This window comes from Neovison vison, chromosome 6 (assembly GCF_020171115.1).
Source record: "Neovison vison isolate M4711 chromosome 6, ASM_NN_V1, whole genome shotgun sequence".
In the NCBI taxonomy this organism is placed as follows: Eukaryota; Metazoa; Chordata; class Mammalia; order Carnivora; family Mustelidae; genus Neogale; species Neogale vison.
The window spans coordinates 205,090,265-205,111,711 of NC_058096.1; the positions used below are offsets into that span (position 1 = coordinate 205,090,265).

At 42.8% G+C, this 21,447-nt stretch overlaps 1 protein-coding gene across 5 annotated transcripts in view; it reads right to left on the reverse strand.

The window, feature by feature from the left end:
* Nucleotides 1-6,349: 6,349 nt before the first annotated feature.
* RBM6 (RNA binding motif protein 6) overlaps nucleotides 6,350-21,447 on the reverse strand; it is a 105,590-nt gene continuing 90,492 nt past the window's right edge. For all 5 annotated transcript variants that reach the window (XM_044253533.1, XM_044253534.1, XM_044253537.1 and 2 more), the window contains 13 exons: nucleotides 20,008-20,280; nucleotides 19,241-19,401; nucleotides 17,915-18,012; nucleotides 17,178-17,220; nucleotides 16,962-17,043; nucleotides 16,639-16,724; nucleotides 15,952-16,098; nucleotides 15,085-15,180; nucleotides 13,664-13,924; nucleotides 11,653-11,727; nucleotides 10,405-10,502; nucleotides 7,252-7,381; nucleotides 6,350-6,580 (listed from right to left, as the gene is read on the reverse strand). In XM_044253533.1, the coding sequence (XP_044109468.1) occupies nucleotides 6,455-6,580; nucleotides 7,252-7,381; nucleotides 10,405-10,502; nucleotides 11,653-11,727; nucleotides 13,664-13,924; nucleotides 15,085-15,180; nucleotides 15,952-16,098; nucleotides 16,639-16,724; nucleotides 16,962-17,043; nucleotides 17,178-17,220; nucleotides 17,915-18,012; nucleotides 19,241-19,401; nucleotides 20,008-20,280 (1,676 nt within the window). In that variant the 3' untranslated portion in view covers nucleotides 6,350-6,454. The remainder of the gene's footprint in view (nucleotides 6,581-7,251; nucleotides 7,382-10,404; nucleotides 10,503-11,652; nucleotides 11,728-13,663; nucleotides 13,925-15,084; nucleotides 15,181-15,951; nucleotides 16,099-16,638; nucleotides 16,725-16,961; nucleotides 17,044-17,177; nucleotides 17,221-17,914; nucleotides 18,013-19,240; nucleotides 19,402-20,007; nucleotides 20,281-21,447) is intronic.

A 21,447-nucleotide genomic window follows, 5' to 3' on the forward strand; every position in this document is an offset into this window, starting at 1 on the left:
GGACTTGATCCCAGGACTCTGGGATCATGACCTGAGCTGAAGGCAGACGCTTAATCCACCGAGCCACCCAGGTGCCCAAATTAAGAGAATTCTTGAAGAATGGTTTTCAGAGTGTCATTGGATTGATATTCTCTAGTCTAAGGCAAAGGCTCAGGAGTCATTTTCCATGGTTAATTTAACAGTACTTGGGACATCTAATAGCATCTCAAAGTTGCAGCCCAAACTCAATCTTATCTCCTTCACAGTCTTCCTCAGCTCAGAAATGGTGACTCCCTACTTCCAGTTACTCAGGACAAAAACCCTGGAGTCATGGAGGACTTTTTTCCTTCTACCCAATCTGTCAGTAAATCCTATTGACTCTATCTTCAAAATATATCTAGGATCTGTCCACATCTAGCTCCCTAAATTGTTGTTCATCTAGTCAAAGCTATCATCACTGCCCTTGTTTGAAAGACAGTACTTCACACAGAGTTCATGGTTGTGGAACTGGGATTTGAATTAATAAACTTGATTTCAGAGTCCATGCCCTCAACTACTAGAATGCAAACTCGAAAAGGGTAGGAATTTATGCCTCTTTAGTTCACTATATGAACTAAATATAATACTATATGCCTGGCACATGGTATGTATACAATAGATATTTGTTGAGTACACAAATGAATTCACTAAGAAAGCAAGCTAAACTTTGGGGCAGAAAAAGGCAAGCTTTCTTGAAGAACTAAAAGAGCTATTCTGGATTGGGACTGGTTAGTGAGATGGTGGTAATGCAGTGCCTCCAGTTAGCATAATTTGCCCCCTTGGCATTATTTGTAGATATATTTTTAGTGGAACTGGTTTTTCAGGTCACATATACAGACATGAAAAATTAGACCATGATAAGGCAGAGGGAAGCTATCAGTTATAGAAAACCATACTATACTCCTCTCTTTCTGAGAGATCTACCAAGAATAATGGAATGATGTCAAGGAGTAGATTCCAAACCAGAAGCTTCAAATACACTGGGAAATCTTTTTCTTGGAAAAACATCCAGGAAATATGTTCTTTAAACATGTTCTAACGATGGGCATTCTACATTAAGGGCATTAAGTGATGGACACTGGAAGTTCTTTGGATAATTAAAAAATCTAACAATAGAAAGAAAGGTAGACATTTCTGACTTTGGAAAAATGGGTAACTTCCTCTCCCTCCTCCTCTCTCCTCTCTCTCCATCCATCCATCCATCCATCCATCCATCCATCTCCATTCAGGCTGCTATAAAGAAATACCACAGACTGGGTAGCTTATAACCAACAACAACAAAGCTTATAGACAACAAAAAATTTATTTCTCACAGTTCTGGAGTCCAGGATCAAGGTACCAGCATGGTCAAGTGAAGGCCCTCTTCCGGGCTGCTGACTTATATCCTCTCATGTAGAAGAGTCTAGGGACCTCTGTAGGATCTCTTTTAAAAGAGCACTGATCCCATTTATGAGGATTCCATCTTCATGAGCTTAATCATTTCCCAAAGTCCTACTAATACCATTACCTTTGAGAGTTAGGATTTCAATGTATGAACTTAGAGGGGAGAGGACACATTCAGATCATAGCACTACCTACACACACACACAAATACACATTTATACATTTTCATATGTGTATATGTATTTATATACAGTGTCCAACTTCTGGGGAGGAGTAGATGTATGTAAAACTTACATCATCAGAAAAAACTAGAAGTATGCGACCAACAGAAGGCTCCCAAGTGTATTTTCTTGAGGTGCCGGGATGGCTCAGTCAGTCAGGTGTCCAACTCTCAATTTTGGCTCGGGTCATGATTTTGGGGTTGTGGGATCAAACCCCACATCAGGCTCCACATTCATGGCAGAGTCTGCTTGTCCCTCTCCCTCCCCCTACTTGCTCTCACTCACTCATTCTCTCTCAAATAAATAAATAGGGGTGTCTGGCTGGCTTAGTCAGTTAGGCTGAGGCTTTGGCTCAGGTCATGGTCCCTACTCAACAGGGAGCCTGCTTCTTCATCTCCCTGATGCTCTGCTTACTTGTGCTATCTCTCTGTCAAATAAATAAAATCTTTAAAAGTAAGTACTTAAAAAATATTTATTCCGAAGTAATCTCCACATTCAACATGTGGCTCAGACCCATAAACCTGAGATCAAAAGTTGCATGCTCCACCCACTGAGCCAGCCAGGCACCCCTGTTTTTTGTTTTGAGTAAAGCCAAGTATGTTCAATATTAGGCAAAGTTCTTTAAGACTGTTTTTCCTAGGGGCGCCTGGGTGGCTCAGTGGGTTAAGCCTCTGCCTTTGGCTCAGGTCATGATCTCAGGGTCCTGGGATCGAGCCCCGCTTCGGGCTCTCTACTCAGTGGAGAGCCTGCTTCCCCCTCTCTCTCTGTCTGCCTCTTTGCCTACTTGTGATCTGTCAAATAAATAAATAAAATCTTAAAAAAAAAAAGGACTGCTTTTCCTAATGTTCTGAGGTTAAAAAAAAAGTTCTCTTAACGAAAGGCTTTTTTTAAAAAAAGATTTTATTTATTTATTTGACACAGAGAGGGAGATCACAAGTAGGCAGAGAGAGGGGGGGAAGCAGTCTCCCTACCAAGCAGAGAGCCCAATGCAGGGCTCGATCCCAGGACCCTGAGATCATGACCTGAGCCAAAGGCAGAGGCTTAACCCACTAAGCCACCCAGATGCCCCCGAAATGATCTTTTTTGCCTTAATCTCCCATTTAGCAAAAGAAAAATGTACTTCACATGTTTTGATCTTAGACTGTGAAAATACTACTCCAGAATAAGACTTTCACATGAGAGAACTCTCGTCTATACCAAGAAACTAATTTGTCAGAGCTGAGCTTTGATGAATTGGCAGAGATATATGCAATCAAAATTTAATTCAACAAGTATTTTATATAGACCTATGAACAAGGCATTATTCACTCATTTATACGGTACCTACTGTGTTAGCACCTAAGGATATAGTAGTAAAGAAAATTACCCGAGATCTCTGTCCTTATGTAGCTGGCATTCTGATCAAAGCCTCAGGGAACTGCCCAGGGACATGGTAGGGTGACACATTTTTCACATCCATTCCTACTTTCATCAATACCCAAAGTAGTTCCTTAAAAATATATGGAACATTTAAGTCCATATTTTCAACCACAAAATTTCCATTTAAGTGGCAAAATAAAGCTGGAAAACAAAACTAGGTAAACTAGTTTGAGGTCTGAGCTTAAATACTTTCTTCAGAGAAGATGCTGCCAAAAGCTTGCTGTACTGTCTCTCATCACATCAGCAATTGTTCAACGTCCATCTTCCTCAGTAACTAAGTCCTATGGGCACAGAGACCAACACTGATCTTGCTAGAAGCCCCAGTGACAAGTAGAGTGGGTTCTCAAAACATTCATAGAATGACCACTAGGGAACTCAGTGGTGCTTCTGCTGGGGAGCCAATGAACTGGAGTTAACTAACTAGTCTATAAAAGAGTCTTCAGTAGTGGAGCATTTGAAGTGTTCCACAGTTTAGGCCCAAACGAGTAATACAAAATTAGAAGGAAAACCTGGTTTGGCCAGTTAAGGACAAACTTGGATCAGCTTTTTTTTTTTTTAAATTTTAAAAGATTTTATTTATTTATTTGATAGACAGCTCACAAGTAGGCAGAGAGGCAGGCAGAGAGAGAGAGAGGAGAAAGTAGGCTACCCGCTGAGCAGAGAACCTGATGTGGGGCTCGATCCCAGGACCCTGGGATCATGACCGGAGCCGAAGGCAGAGGCTTTAACCCACTGAGCCACCTAGGCGCCCCTTGGATCAGCTTTCAAGAAGTATTTTGATGTGCTCATTGATGTACGCAAAAATGAGATGCAGCAGGTGCCTACTTGTGATTTCTCTGTGTGTGTGTCAAATAAATAAAAAAAAAAAATCTTAAAAAAAAAAAAAAAAAAAGATGCACCATAGAGGTTCCTGCAGGCCTTCAGACCAGAGGGCTACTGCACTGCATCTGTCTGCAGCCAAGAGTCACTGGACTTTGTAATGCTGCACTAGTAGTAGCAAGGCCCAGAGCCTGGGGCTTTTTTTTTTTTTTTTTAAAGATTTTATTTATTTATTTGACCAACAGAGATCACAAATAGGCAGAGAGACAGGCAGAGAGAAAGGAGGAAGCAGGTTCCCTGCTGAGCAGAGGAGCATGAGATCATGACCTGAGCTGAAGGCAGAGGCTTACCCCACTGAGCCACCCAGGAGTCCTGAACCTGGGGCTCTTAATCCCTAAGCCAGTGCGTTCCTGATTTTGTTTTCCCTTTGGGAGGGGTAAAGACTTAATAAAGAAAAAAGGATTATATTTGGAGACAGCATGGCAAACAATTTAACTTCACATATATCATTCTTGTTTCTAGAAATGTTTTCTTCTTGGTATATACTATACCTACCTCTCCTTATAGCTCTCACCTCTCACATGGTAATACCTCCATACTATTTTTTACAGAGCTGTCCTTGGTTCTGCTTTATGCAACCAGATTACGCCCTTAGACCTATGGGCTAATTCTGGCCTGCAACCTGTTTTTGTAAATAAAGTCTTATTTGAATTCAGCCACAATCACTTGTCTATGTATCGCTGCTACTGTCTATCAATGTGGCTGTGCTCTCACTACAATAACAGGGCTGAATAGTTTCAACAGAGATCATCTGACCTGCGAAGTATAAAATACTGACTCTGGGGCGCCTGGGTGGCTCAGTGGATTAAGCCGCTGCCTTCGGCTCAGGTCATGATCTCAGGGTCCTGGGATCGAGTCCCGCATCGGGCTCTCTGCTCAGCAGGGAGCCTGCTTCCTCCTCTCTCTCTCTGCCTGCCTCTCTGCCTGCTTGTGATCTCTGTCAAATAAATAAATAAAATCTTAAAAAAAAAAATACTGACTCTGGCCCTTGATGGGCAAGTTATTTATTTATTTAAAGATTTTATTTATTTATTTGACAGAGAGAGAGATCACAAGTAGGCAGAGAGACAGGTGGTAGGGGGGAGCAGGCTCCTCGCCAAGCAGAGAGCCCGATGCAGGGCTTGATCCCAGGACCCTGAGAGCATGACCTGAGCCGAAAGCAGAGGCTTAAACCATTGAGCCACCCAGGCGCCCCAGTTTTTTATTTTTTAATTTAAAATAAAGATTTTAGGTTTATTTATTTGACAGAGAGAGAGAGAGAGAGAGAGCACAAGCAGGGGGAGTGGGAGAGGGACAAGCAGGCTCCCCACTAAGCAGAAAGCCCAACAAGGGGCTTGATCCCAGGACCCTGGGAAGGCAGACACTTAACCCACTGAGCCACCCAGGTGTCCCACCTTGTTGGGTAAGTTTACAAACTCCCACCTTATACCATCAACATACTCTTCTAAACCCACAGTTCTCTTCCTAAAAAACATTCCTCCGGAGACATCTGAAAAGTGCAACTCTTAGTACTATAATATGTTATCTGGAGGAATTATTGTTTACGTTTTAAAGATTTATTTATTTGAGAGCAAGGGAGTGAGTGAGTGCAAGCTGGGGACGGGGAAAGAGAGAATCCCCAAGCAGACTCTCCATCAATCGCAGAGCCTGATGCAGGGCTTGACCTCGGGACCCTGGGATCATGACCTGAGCTGAAACCAAGAGCTGGCCGCTTAACTGATTGAGCCACCCAGGCACCCTACTTTTTAACGTTTTAATAGATTCATAGGATATTATCCTTTTAACTTCAAAGAATAAAAAAAAAAAATTAAAAACAATCCTCTCTTTTAAAGCAAATCCTGTGAAATGGTATGAGTGATATGGTAGAAAATTAAGAAAGATTTGCAAGAGGGTGTCCAAAGACACCTCTCTGGAGAATTTCAGCCAAGGAGGAAAGGAAAACCTGGGGTAGTGTCTGCCAACTCATTGTGGTGATCATAATATGTGACACATTAAGCACCCAGCAGGCACCTAGAAAAAGAGCTATCACACTGCTTCCCCCACCCCCACCAACAATGGGGAAGTCAGAAGATGACTTCAAAGGTCTAATCAGTAGTAAACCAACATACGGAAATATGTTCACTTTCAGCAGTTATCAAAGAAATAAAAGCAAGCAATAATGGGATACAGTTTTCATTAATTAGATCAGGAAAATAATTTTTAAAATCTGACAGTACTCACACAAGCTAGAGTTCAAAGGTCACCACAACACATCCACTCACACTGACAGCAGGTGGTGTCTCAGGGCTCATGGTAGCACTTGCTGCCATTTCAGTGCCACCTCAAATGGGCAGCACCAAGGTGCTCTCTCCCTCCTACCATAAGCCCCACCCTCACCCACCTGTGGGAGAAAAATATAACCACCAAAAAAAATCACATTGAAAAAAAGTTTATTTAAAAAAGTTCTAGCAGCAAGAACAGTAACAAAACAAAAGGAGAGACGGACAAACAAAACAAGAAGGAGGTTGTGTTCTGTGGGGACTTGTCTCCATTCTTTAATCTAGTTCTTTATACCGAGCAAACATGACTCTTCGCACAGCATCTCGGTAAGTCTCGTTGGACTGTCTCTTGTTGGTTCTTCCTGGAGCCCCCACACTGGGCCCCCTCATCCGGCCTTCAGTCTGTAACACAAAGACAAACAATGAAGTGGGCTCTATCAATTAATAAGCCTCAGGTCTGGCCTTTGATTACAAGTATTTCTGGACCAGTAAGGATCAGGATTTGGGGGAATTTTTTAGAGTGTTTAATTAATAAACAAAACCCAAGATGAATAAGGAGGGTGGTGATGCCATGACTTCAGGATACGGGATTTAATACCAGACATGAGAAGCCAGTCTTCTGCAGTTGGCATGTTCAGAGGGGGACCAAGCCAACACAAAATGTGCAACGTTCCCTCTCAAAACCTTTGCTCTCTTCTCTTCCTGACCTAAGTGAGGCAGAGCCCTTCATGAGCAACAGGACTAACCTCGCCCTCCTCATATTTTAGTTATTTCAGTTCCTCAGATGATGATGCCTCTCAGATGCTTTTGTTCCTTTTACTGCAGGTTCCCTGGTTCTTGTAACCAAATGATTTGCCAGTTTCAAATTGCATGATTCCTGTAATACCCCACCTTTTACTCCATGTAAGAGTAAGATGAGCCCCGTTTTCACTTTTCTCCTTCTCCCACAGCCAACCAAAATTACAAGGGCCCAGAATGCCCATCTATCATCCAGTAATCAAGACTGACTGAAAGAGAGAACGTTAAGTACATTCCAGGTTCAGGCCACCCCCAAAAGACGGAAACCATTTCACCTCCTCTGCTGAAGCCAATCCGGGATGGCCATACCCGAGGCCCGCCCCCTTCCTCCAGCCAGCGGTCTGCTGGACACAGCCTCCTTTGTTGCTACTGTCGATTCCTTCTTTACCAACAGGTTTGCGATCACTGCGAAAGGAGCAGATGTACTTACATACCATCACTTTCAAAGTGACCCTAATAAAAACCTCTGTTGTCCTGATTCACATTTGCTTCCTCTGAAGTGTATTAGGGAATACTTCTGAGTGCCTGCTATCTATGCAACAGGCTTTTGTCCTAGGGATACAGAGATGCCCAAGACCCATCCCTATTCATGGGGAAGGACATGAAAAGGATAACTCAGCCAGGGATGTGGGATCAGGAGACATCTCCTATGGAAATACATCAGAGAAGACACAAGCTCTGAAGGAGCATCACCAAAAATGACGAATTCCAACAAGAGGGCACATCCGAACTGACTAAAAAGTATGAGAGGAAAGGAGGCCATAAATAAGAAGTTAAAGAATACAATTTGTCTAGGAGAGAAATTGTAGGAACTGACAAAGGCTTCTTGGGCTAGACTGGAAAGCCTCGAAACTTCACACTAAATCATGATTCTGGACTTCATCCTTTGGGCCAAAAAAACCCGTGGACTCCAGGCCTCCTCCTAAGCAAGGTATGCCCTCACAAAAAGGCAAGTTTTAGGAGATTTCTGTTCACAAAATGGTTTTGGTGCCAGGGTAGAGAGTACACTAGAGGTTGAAGAACAGAGACGGAGAATAAAGAGTCCAATTTGGAGGTGAGCTAGAAAGGGGGAAAAAGCTTAATTAGGGACGTGGCCAGTAATGATAAAGGGAAAAAAGCAGGAAGACTGGGTCAGAACAGGCAGGCCATGATGCAGTGATGTCACTACTCTGAAAGAGGAACACACAGCAGGTTTAGCAGGACTGGAACTGAATATGATATGGAATATAATACTGAGTCATTGCTTAGAGTGAGGAGCCTAAGAGGTCTCCACAAGGACATTCCCAGGAGGTAAACTGAAATAGTAATTTTGCGCTCAGAAAACCAAACTGCCTTGGAATGGAGTCATAGGGACCTGTTAGCTTGTTAGTGATGACTGTGGCCTTGGGTCTAGGTCAAGAGGTAGAACAACAAGAATTAAAGAGCACCGAGGGCAGAGTCCTGGAGAATATCTGGAATTGTGCTCGCTTCAGCAGCACATATACTAAAATTGGAGAATATCTGGAATTGCCCAGAAAACTAAGAGAAGCACGGGAGAAGACTAAGAAGGAAGGGAACCAGCAGAATGTGGTGTGATGGGTGCCAAGAATACAGAAGGGTATCTTTCTGCACCCAGCTCAACTCACTCAGGGCTAAGGTGTCCTTCCCCCTTAATGACTCCTTTACCTTTGGCTTAGCCTAGTATATTTCGAATTGCAGAGAATGACCTAGTAGGATGTTACATTGTTTAAGTGGTCCTTCCTTAGCACTTCTTAAGAATGCACCTGGGTGGCTCAGTGGGTTAAGCCTCTGTCTTCGGCTCAGGTCATGATCCCAGGGTCCTGGGATGGAGCCCCTCATCGGGCTCTCTGCTCGGCAAGGAGCCTGCCTTCCTTTCTCTCTCTGCCTGCCTATTTACCTATAAAGAAATAAAATCTTAAAAAAAAAAAAGAAAAAAGAATGCAAACAGGGCACCTGGCTCAGTTGGTTGAGTGTCCAGCTCTTGTTTGGCTCAAGTCATGATCTCAGGGTTGTGGGATAAAGCCCCACGTCAAGCTCCACGATCAGCAGGGAGTCTGCTTGAGATTCTCTCTCTCCCTCTGCTCACATGTGTGCATTCTCACTCTATCTCAAAATAAACAAATCTTTAAAAAAATCACTCATCCTTGGGTGGCTGGGTGGCTCAGTGGGTTGGGCCGCTGCCTTCGGCTTGGGTCACGATCTTGGGGTCCTGGGATTGAGCCCCGCATCGGGCTCTCTGCTCAGCAGGGAGGCTGCTTCCCACTCTTTCTGCCTGCCTCTCTGCCTACTTGTGATCTCTCTCTCCCCCAGTCAAATAAATAATAAAATAAATAAAATCTTAAAAAAAAAAACAAAAAACAAAAAAAACCCACTCATCCTTAAAAAAAAAAAGTGCAAATAGGAAAAGCTAGAATAAAAATACCAGAGCTTATCATATTCAGTAAATAAGTATTTTTCATGAAGATCTCTTTTTGGTACTTACACACACATGATTATTGGGCCATGATTAAAAAATAATCTTACTGTGGGCAGTGAGCAAATAAGTTGGGATGCCAGAGCCCCAGACCCCATCAACCCTCCTTTGGGGCCTTTCTCCATCAATGATCTCCCCCATCCCCAAAGGCATAATTTACCCTGGCTATTAGCTGCTCTTTTGCTTACCAACATACAGACCTGTTCAAGTCTCATCAGATTAGCACCCTCCTTAAAATCATTTCATAACCTCCTGCTGCCCTAAGACAAAGTCTTAGCATGATATTCACACAGTATGAACTTCCTGAGCTGGCCTCCATCAGGCTACTTATAATTTTTCAAATGCATCCTATGATTTCTCTCTCTCTCATCCACGACGTATGTGGTTTGCTCCAACTGAAATGACCTTCCCTTCTCCACTGGAATTGTCTGCTCTATGAGACACAGCATCACCTGAACCTTCCTTATTCTTATAGGTCTTGTCCACCTGAGTATTCCTTGCACTTAGCGCAGTGCCTAGACACGATGGGTTATCAACAAATTCTATCTAACTCTGCTGGTCTCCCCACTCTGAACTGACTAGAAATAAGCACAGGAATCTAGAGATCATATAGGTCTATCAGCAGCCAACCATTCATTCAGCACCTATGTGTGAGGATGGAGGTTCCCTAGAGAAAAAGCCCGAAAGAATGACATTATCAGGTCCACAGGAGGTACAGCATTACTGATGAGGAGAGAAGGAGAGCAGCTAAACAGCCAGCCAAACACATATATTCCCTGAGTGAAGCTGGGTGGTCAGAGGTTGGAGTGAACCTCATATTCAAGGAGTTCAGAAAGAACCTGCTCCTGCTGACTTCAGTTATCCCTGAGAAAGAAAAAAGCGGTGCAGCTGGAGAAGAAGATGGTTTCACCATTAGGCCTTGAGGCTTAGGCTGAATGAAAAGTTCCTGGCTTACCTGTCAGTTTCCCTGGAGTATTTAATTCGTTTCCTTTCTGGAGAGTCAAAAGATTGGACCTTTTCCCTGCGATCACTTCCTCTTTCTTTAAACCTTCCCTGTTGGTAAGCAGAAGAAAAGACCTGAAATTTCCATTTAAGGGAGCTGAATAGTGGGGAAAAGTCGCTTTATTCCTTATAGTCCTTCTAAAGAGAAGGGGGTTCAACTGTTAACTCCTGGAATCTCTTGCTCCTTCACATACTCTTCTTGAGAAAGCAGTGGCTTCTCTGACTGGTAAATTTGAGAAGAATGAACTGGTGTGCTTGTCCTACAGCTGTGTTTAATTTGTCTAAGGAGGTGCTCTCCAGTAGGCCTCCAGGGAGGATTCCTACCCATCACATAAGATCTGGCCTGGGCAGTGAAGCTTGTGGCTGGCTATCTGCAGGGGAGTCTGCCTAATTATGTGATCCAGGTAACAAGTCCATTTGGCTCTACGCTAAACTGCTTCTTCTAACTTAGCCTCTGATAGTAAAAAAAGGTATTTTAGCAGCCCTACCTTCACTGATTTTAAAAGCTGGGCAGGAAAGAAAAATGCTATTTGTTTGACCTGTTTGGAGACCTTAAACTACCACCCTTTTAAAATATATATATCAGGGCGCCTGGGTGGCTCAGTGGGTTAAGCCGCTGCCTTCAGCTCAGGTCATGATCTCAGGGTCCTGGGATCGAGTCCCATATCAGGCTCTCTGCTCCGCGGGGAGCCTGCTTCCTCCTCTCTCTCTCTGCCTGCCTTTCTGCCTGTTTGTGATCTCTCTCTGTCAAATAAATAAATAAAATCTTTAAAAAAAAATAATAAAATAAAATATATATATCAGGGGCGCCTGGGTGACTCAGTGGGTTAAGCCTCTGCCTTCAGCTCAGGTCATGTCTCAGGGTTCTGGGATTGAGCCCCGCATCAGGCTCTTTCCTTGGCAGGGAGCCTGCTTCCTCCTCTCTGTCTCTGCCTGCCTCTCTAACTACTTGTGCCCTCTCTCTGTCAAATAAATAAATAAAATCTTAAAAAAAATATATACAAATATATATAAATTTTATTAAAGTATAATTTTATAAACAATGAAGTGCACCCATTATAATGTAGTTTGATGGGTTTTGATAAATGTATACACCATCTTTTAGGTCCTCTTCACTCTCTGTCTTCAGTACAGCCTACAAATTCCACACCAGAGAGTAAAGAGTTGAAGTCAAGGGAGTTAATAGGTCATCAAAACTTACCTCCTGTTCTCTCCTTTCCAGATAGGCTAGCTCCTGCTCAGATTGTTTTATCTTCCGATGGATTTCCAGGTTTTGCTGAGAAGACAGAAAGTTCTAGGAGTACAGGTCTAGAAAAAGTGGTCCTAGAAAATGCCTCTAGGTCTTTCCCAATAGCTACTTTAGGACTGTGGCTTCTTTCACTGACCAACTCTCCTGAGTGATCACTGTACCCTGCAATCAACAATTCCTAACCGGACTGGCTTTAGGCTCTCCAGTAGGAACCCAAGTTGTAATGCTGGCTTGTCACACAGATTAGTTACATGGTGTGGTGCAAGAGAGACCTTCATTCTACTTCTCTCCAAATGCAGAAAACAGGGGCACCTGGGTGCCCCAGTCGGTTAACTGTCTGACTCTTGATTTCAGCTCAGGTCATCTCAGGATCATGAGCTTAAGTCCCGAATCAGGCTCTGTGCTTAGGAGGGAGTCTGCTTGAGATTCTCTCCCTTTGCCCCTCCTACCTCCACAGCCCACCCTGCACTCTGTCTCTCAAATAAATAAAAACTTTTAAAAAAAATGCAGAAAACACAAAACTGGTTTATAGGTTTTTATCTAAAGTAAAAATTATGAGAGAGGGGAATCTGAGCACATCAGTGGAGAAAAATGAAAGCCCACATGGTCTTCCTACCACCACCACCACCACTCACCATCCTCGGACACTACCCTCTTTTTCAAGCACCCAGAAAAACATGAAAAGGAGAACCCAAGGTGCTAAAAGAACACAAAGACTGCTTGGAGAGTCCTGTGTTCTTTAAGGGTCCCAAACTTCTCGAACATGGCTCTACTACACAATACTCTCCAACATATGTAAGAAACTTAAGGGGTCCAGTACAGTATGGATGGGGAGTCTTTGCACTGCATCACTGCAAGGAAAGGAAAAAAGTACTACAGTCCACTTTCCACTATCCCAGAGTCAGTTCAATTCGTGGATTCACCAGATTTCTGGCTCCTCTTTCCTGACATCAGCCATTTATTAGCATTTTCATCAGAGAGCTGAAATCTATTATTATTTAATTTTATATATCCTTTAACTTTTTTTTCATTTAATTTTTTTAAAAGTAAGCTCTACACCCAATGTGGGGCTTGAACTCACAACCCCAAGATCAAGAGTCACATGCTCTACAGACTGGGGAAGCCAGGCGTCCCCAAAGAGCTGAAATTTGAATGTGTCAGTCTCATGACTCAGAATTCGAGGTCAAAGGGACCTGGGAGGTAATCTGTTGCAGGGATTGTGAGGAACTTCTCAGACCCCTAGAAACTCTGCAGAGCCTCCACAGAGGCAGCTGGGAGAAAAGGGGGGCCTATTACCAAAAGCAGAGCTTCTCAGCTTTTAGCTACATAAGACTTTGGACTTTATATTGAAGGAAAGTCTAAATCTGATTTCCTCACTCGCTCTAGCAACATCTGCTAGAGAAGGAGTGTGAAATAAATCACCCTAGACTGAGAACAAGAGTGTATCTAGGGGTTTTATTTGTCCAGAATTTGGCTCTTTGGCCAGTACATCTGAGCAGGAAGACGCAGCTCGGGAGGGCCAGTGTGTGTCAGGTTAACTCTCTAACAGCAGACGTTGTGCCCCCGCTTACAGCAGTGACTCACCACATGAAGAGATGGCAGAATGTAACCCACCTTTGGGAAAACTGCACAGTATCAGAACTAGACAGAACCAGAGGAAGCCACCAATTACCACAGTAGAGAAGAGGCTTATCTGAAGTCCAATTGTTAGGTTAATAGAAGAGCTATGATGAGAAACTCAGCAAACAAGCCTCCGACTTGATGACTCCCTCCCCTCCTGTCTTCAGCACAGCCCCGGAGTCTGGGGCCCGAGCCCCAGCCATGTTGCCTGCCAAGGTTTCTGAAGGTACCCACAGCCTTAATGCAAAGCAACTCCTGACAAAAGGTGGAGGAACAATTCATTGGACTGTAAAACACGATGTAAGAGGCCAACATTTGAAAGGTCAGAGCCGCTACTCCATACCTTGTGCAGGTCTGAGAGCTGCTGGTGTTTGATCAGAACTTCTTTGTTGGGAAATTGCCTTCTGCAGAGCAGACAAGCCAGTTTATTCCAGTCAGTGAGTTTATCTTCTTCGTTCTCCTTCTTGGTCAGCTCCTCCCTCTGTTGGGGCTGGGCTGTGCGGGGCTGTGGAGGAGGCGTCTGCTCCTCCTCTTCTTCCTCCTCATAGTCACTGTCTCCTCCATATTCACCCAGGAGGCCGATGAGTGGGTTTACCACCTTAGGCTGAAGGGAGAAGGCCAGAGATTAACACCAACCTCAACCTATACTGTGGGGCCTGTTTTCTGGGTATTCCAATATGGGTATCTTATTTCTTCTCTTTTAGTTTGAATAGTGAACTGGGCTTAAAATGATGATTAATGATTAAAATGATTAAAATGATTAAATTAAATTAAATTAAATTAAAATGATTAATGACCACACTGCTCATTTCCCTCATGGAAGCAACATATTCAAGCTTGACTTTTCTTCTGGATTGCTCAGATAAAACCAGAAAGATTCCCTCAGAAGTGACTCTAGCAACAGAACAGTGAAGAGAAAGAAGGGAAAGGAGAACTGACATGGAGGCAGGGAGAGCTAAGAAGTTACAGGTTACAAAGAGGAAGAGATAGCAGCAACCCCTCAGGTTACCGTAACCCAGGAGAAAAGGAAAGATAAAATTTATGAAGATAAAATTTAGTAACCCCTACAGCAAAAGGGATTTAGGAGGTGGACCGAAAGCAAATGAAGAATAAGCTCTCAGGTAGACACTGAGCTCCTGAGCAAGGCAAAGGCATGGCCAGGACTGATGCTACAATGAATTAAACTAATAATGGGACACGGGAAGAGTATTTATCAGTAATTTATAGGATTGTGAAATAATGATGCATGGTCATGGGCTTGTGATCAATCGAAATAAAAAATAAAGCATGATCACTATTGCTACATATTTACATTTAATCAGAATCACCCATGATTAGAGGGGACCATCACTTTAATGCATCTAAAAAATGGGTACTAATTTTAGCATCATTCACTTTGGCCAGACAGGTAAACCATAAAAACGACCACACATGTACTCCACACCTGTGCTTCGTACACAGCACCAAAAGGCAGGAAAAATTGGGGCCAGGAAAATGGGTCTTTTAGAAGGATTAACAAGACCAAGATTATAACTTAAAAAGAGCCAGACATTCCCTTGTCTGATGGGAATGGTGCAGGGTGTCTATTAGCAGACAGGAACATTTATCTCATGCTCATACTCAAGGAAAGTCCTTGTTTGTCTGGTAGAGAGAACAAAAGGACCAACACTGAAGTGAAACATCAGTCTTTGAACTTCCCTTCCCATTCAGAACCAACCCTATCCCCAGCTCCAGCCCCAGCCCTGAGTGTTGGTTTAGCCTTACTGGTGGAGGACTTTCTTCCTTCTTCACAGTGGGAGGCAGGGGCTTCTTAAAGACGTCCTCTGGGGGGGCTGTCCCCTCAGTGGCATTTTCCTGAAACTGATTAAACCCATAATTCTTATATGATACTCATAAAAAAGCTGGGCTAAGAACCCTGTTGAATTTAATCATATTTTCCAAAAAATCCTAATTTGTGAAGTATCTGAAATGTTGCTATAATGATTTAAAAATAAAAAGCCTTTAAAAACATAACATTCAGTATATAGTGAGTGATCACTATATGTCAGGCACCAGATGAGACATTTATATGCATTATTGTCCTCAGACTTTACTACAACCCTCCCAGATAGGCATTAATACCCTTATTTTACAAATGATTGGGAATACGGTTGGGAAGTTTCCCTTGCTTCTGTGCACTCTCTTTCCTGACGAGTAAATAAAATCTTAAAAAAAAAAAAAAAAAAAAGAGAAAGTGGCAAAAGCTGAATCCAAATATTATAAATAATTATAAATAATTAAGTATTATAGAACTATGGAAAAACTACTTAAGAGCAAATATAAACGGAGCAGAGAATACAGAATGGTAACCTCTGCTACAATTACAACTACAGAAATGTGTATACAGAGTCAAGCACTGAAGAGGGGGTGTAGGAAAGTGAAACTACGTGGAGCCCAGGTGTTCGGGTTTAGCTGAGTCACTTTGTTCTGCCATCCAGTTTTTGCGTTTGTGAAAGAGTTACCACCAGCTGTAAGATGCAAGGGGATTGTCTGCTTTTTTGGTAACTTCACACCTCAACCCTAGATCTCCTCTATAATGCCTTTATTTGAATCTGTAACTGTCTGGTAAAGAAGATTCACAAGTCCTCTTACCCTTGTCACTCCTCGGTCTTTTTTCTCCTTGCCATCTCTTTTAGATGCTTCCTTCTTACTACTTGACTTTCCTTGACTGGTGGACTTCTTTTCCTTGATCTCTTCTTCTTCAGGTGATCCAGGGTCCTGGGGCACATAGACTTCTTGCTGCAATTTAGTTAGAAACTGTTAAGCCTACAGAATCTCACTTCCCCAGTTAATTCTAGGTCTAAGGAACAAGTTCCCTTCTGGGAGAAAGGACAGCTCTCTCCCTCACTAGCCTAAGAGACCGCATCAAACAATCTTGAAACCCACTCCAGAGGCTAGGACCTATCCAGACCACTCACTGTCCATTTTTCCAAGAGCAGCACTATTCTTACCTATAATGCCACAAAGCACTGATTTTCTCTATAGGCAACAGTTAACACAAAGGTCACCATCTGTAAATCCTGAATGAACACAACTCAGTAAATACAACTCAATATACGATGTGGACTTCAAAAAACACCATGCTAGACATGAGATACAGACAGTGTAACAGCAGCTGCCAGAAATGGAGAAGTACTTAAACTTCCATGAGATTTAAACTTTTCCACTTTTCACGTAATAAGCAACTAAAAATCCAGGGAATAAAACTCTTCAAACCAACAAATTATAGGTACTTTTCTCAAAAGAATCACTGATAAAGTAAACAAACCAAAAACTCACCTGGGTGTTTGGGTCATAGTAAGTTCCTGCCAAAGGGTCATAATAGTAGCCAGTAGCAGAATCATATATGTAGCAGTCAGATGATGCTAGCGGGAATAAAACCAGAGCCAATGTTAGTCCCCGTCCAGTGGAGCCCAGCTGTGGGACTGAGAACAACCCAAGCACAGGGCCAGCCAACCCACACAGGTGCAGAACGTGCAGATGGTGCTCTCTGAATAAGCATCCCCAGTTAATGGTATTTCTTGCTAACTCTGTGACCACAAAGATCTCAATTAATGAGCAGTCAACCCAAAAGAGCAACAGAAATAAAACAAGTGACTCACACTGCTGTCCTTGTCGATTTGTATCTGAAGCCCAGTCTGAATTTCTGCCTCCTCCTCTCCTGTCTCGGAAATACTTTTTACCCTATCACAGAAAGGCTAGTTAAAATTATGGAACTTCTGATAGCCCTTACCAGTCACCTGCTGGAGAAAATTCAAGATGACTCTTCCAGTCACTTGAGGATTTTGACAGAGTACTCCCCAGCTGCTGAAGCCTACCTGATAGTAGTGCATGTGGTCAGAATGGTCCCCAGAATCATTTCTGCAACAAATAACACAACACATCTTGAGTCTGCTACAAAAAGCCATTTGAGAATTGCTAACCCTATGGATTTGCCAAGAAACTAACTTTTGCCCATTCTGCAGGGAAAGAAAGGGATCCAGAGCAAGCAGGCCCGGCAGTACAGAGATTCCTCCTACACAGCTGCTGCCGGAGCAGAACAGCAAACGAGCTGAGGTGCCAGAGCACAATCTGCTCCATCCTCCAAGCCTGCCTCTCTGATGCAGCCGCTTCCCAGTGACCACTCCTGGGTCAAGGTAAGTACAAGAATGAAGGGGAATCAGATTTCCTGGTACCATAGAGGCATGAACAGGGTCAGGGGAGTGTGGAGTCAGGACAGCATTTTCTTAGGATTCCGAGGGGCAAGGATGTATCGAGATTTTTCTCCACATCCAAGACTGTATCATTTGGAATCCAAAGATACCAGGCAGCGAAGAGGGAAGGCACTAAAGTACCTAGTACTGCTATTTAAGGAAACAAACAAACAAAAACAAAAACAAAAACAAAAGACAACTAGAGTCAGAATAAGCCAAGCTACAGAAAAAGAAAACATGCACACATATCTGAAGAAATCCACACTGGAAGGTACCATGTCTTACTATCTCTACCTTTTAGGAGTTGCCTCCCAAGAACTTGAGTAGGGAACTCACAAAGGAGCCCCATTCCTTCGCCTTACCTTCGTTTTCCGGTGGCCAAGTTTACAGCTACCATCTTCCCATCAATACTAAATGGTGGATCAAGGTTCTGCAAGATCTTCACTACACGAAGAGCTTCCTGGGAAACCAAAGACACATTGCAGCACAAAGAGAGAAAAGGCCATGTCCTTTGAAAGAGAACGGAACATGGATTTTCCTTCTCAAAAGAAAAATTTACTGAACATTATGTTCTGGCTATAATTATAATAGTAAGAGCAAACTGGCAAAAATAGGCAACTCCAGATGAAGGGCTGATCAGAATAGTGATCACAGTAGACATCAGTTTCTGGTACTGGTATCAGAAATTCAAATCCTCTTCTTTTAGGCTGCAACTCTCACTGCATCAAATATGGTTTACGAAGTCTCTTGTGACTTCTGAACATGAAATCTAAAAAATACCAACGAGGGGCACCTGGGTGGCTCAGTCAATTGCCCACCTGCCCTTTTTTTTTTTTTAATTTTTAAAAAAAGATTTTATTTATTGATTTGATAGATCATAAGTAGACAGAGAGGCAGGCAGAGAGACAGGGGGAAGGAAGTAGGCTCCCCACTGAGCAGAGAGCCAGATATGGGGCTTGATTCCAGTACCCTGGGATCATGGCCTGAGCCAAAGGCAGAGGCTTTAACCCATTGAGCCATCCAGTGCCCCAACCATCTGCCTTTGGTTCAGGTCATGATCCCAGGGTTCTAGGGTCCTGGGATCAAGTCCCCTGTCGGGCTCCCTGCTCAGTGGGGAGGCTGCTTCTCCCTCTGCCTCTGCCACCCCCACCCAAACTCGTGCCCTTTCTCTCTCAAAAAAAAAAAAATCTTAAAAAAATAAAAAGAAAAATATCAATGATTTTCATTACTACTTTCATGTTATTTCCATAGAAAAGGGCCCCACAACTAAAAATCCAAGCCACAGCATTCTCTTAAACAACATTTTAAGGAAAAAGAGAAAATGTCCTGTTACCATCAAATATAAAATCATTTATGGCTGAGCAAAACAAATTTAAGAAACTAGAAAATTTACTAAAGCTTGCAAGGTTCAGTACACAGATTCTTCACAAGTAACTAAGTTCTCATGTTATTTTAATTGGACATTGTAAATACCAAAAGACAAAACCAAATCTAGAAAAATGCTCAGAGTTCTAACTTTCAAAGGCAGTCCCTTCCTTTGAATGAACATTACACCTAAAGGAAAGAACAAGAGGGTTTTTGATACCAGGTAGCACATGAGAATTCCAATGACAAGGAAGTCCTTCAAACCTTCTTAAGGTTTCTATAGCCAGCTGTCCCTTGGCCATTCCAAGGCAGAGGAAACTTACCGCATGGGAGTCGAGGTCAATAAACCCATAAGTGTGGCCCATGGGGCCGGTTCTGTTCTTGATGATACGGACATTGGCAGTAGTAAGGCGGACGTAGGGTTCCAGCACTTCTACTATGACCTCAGGTGGAGTGGAACGATAGATGCGCTTTAGCATAATTGCTGAACGAACCACATACGAATGGGAGGAGCAAGGAAAGAGAGAAAAGTTAATTTTCAAAGCCGTCAGAGCCTGATTGACCTTTTTTTTTTTTTTTTAAAGATTTATTTATTTATTTGACAAAGATCACAAGTAGGCAGAGAGGCAGGCAGAGAGAGAGGAGGGAGCAGGTTCCCTGCTGAGCAGAGAACCCGATGTGGGGCTCGATCCCAGGACTCTGGGATCATGACCTGAGCCGAAGGCAGAGGCTTTAACCCACTGAGCCACCCAGGTGTCCCTTGATTGTCCTTTTTTACTGCAGATGCTACTCTGCTCTAGCAAGGCTGATTCTATAAAACAATGCTGGGTCATACACTTCTAACATTTCTTCGTCAATACTAAAATACTAAAATGATGTCTTGCTGCATTTGAGTAACAATTTGCTATTTGGAGGATGCAAGTTCCTCTGACTGGTTACAGCAATGCCTGCAGAAAGCAACAACCTCCACAATCAGGCTGAACAGTTTTACTAGGGTGTGGGAAACACCTGGTACCTAACCACAAAACAGAACACCTATACTCTAACTGCCGTGGTCACAGGCTGGTTCGTGCCCTGACAAATCACTTACTTTTGCTCTCCCCATCCTGGCGTGTCTCCCCAGACCATGGTTCCTTCTCTCGGTCTCTTCGGAAGGTGAGCCCTTCTCTTCGAGGAGGTAGATACCTTTCTCCTTCTCTCTTTTGATGTCCCAAGCGTGGTTCTTGTCCTTCTTCTCTCTTCTTGGGTTCAGGTTCCTTATCAACTGACCTTGGGGACTGGTTGGGTTGTTTTTCTGATGGTGCTGGTATGGATGTTTTCTGAGGTTGAGGATAGGTTATTAATTCTTGCTTGGCTTCTGTCACTATAGAAACAGAAACAGAAAGAGAGTCTCCAGCAGGTTTCATCCCAAAAACATTACTGCTGTGATTCCTCCTTACCTGCTACCAAATACTCATGGAATGCTTTTAATAGTCCCAGAAATACCTACAAAAAATGTCCTCTAATAGATTTTAAGCCAGGCCAATGAGAAAGCACATGAAATAGTTCAAAGAAGCCGCTCAAGTATTTAAATTTCATCTTATGAGTTTTCTACCACTTTTCAAACACTTAAATATAAGAAATCCTTCATGAGATGCTGGGCCTGACTATTTAAACCAATGATAAGAACAGATTTGGGAACAAAATTACCAAAGATATGACCCTTGCCAGAAGTTTGGTAGAAACGTATATCCCAACTAGGAGTCTTCCTTCTTCCAATGTTATAGTACTAAAACAGCCATCTCAAAATTCTGTAAGATCACGGGTGCCCTCTTCTCTGGGGAAGCTAACAGACCTACCTATGTATAGCTCATTCATTTGCAAAGAATTATAACAAGCAAATGCCCTTCAAAATATAAATGATTCATTTTAAATCTCCTTCTATAGCAGGACAATTTGTCCAATTAATTAGGAACATATTTTTGCAATGAATTCATTCTTGAAGGGTTCACAGGAAGCCAGGCGTTCAAAAAAATACATTCTATAGGACCAATGTAGAGATAACTTAACAGCAGTGATAGGCAACTAGTGAACACCTGCTTTACATGTTTCCAGGTTAAAGCTGTATCAGCCCTCTTAGTGGCAGGGCACCCAAGGGTATTTATAAACCAGCCATTCATTTGTTGGAATATACAGAGAAAGAAGTCCTTCTTCAGGGGAAAAACACACAATTCTGCTTAATCTGAAGTAATACAAGCTAAAAATCTCAGTTATTTACTCACCTTCTCACAAGTTGGGTTGGCTTCTACAGCATCTAGAGCCTTCCTTAAAGATTTTCAGAACACCTGCTTCACAGTCCTCACTAGAGAGTAGAATTTCCACTGCAGGCCAAAACCCCAGCTAAGAAACTCTTTGTAGACATACTAAGTAAACTTGGAACAAACAGGTCCTTTAGAAGGCTACCTGGATCCCTACACTGAACTGTATTTTTTTTTTAAAGATTTTATTTATTGACAGAGAACACAAGTAGGCAGAGAGGTAGGCAGAGAGA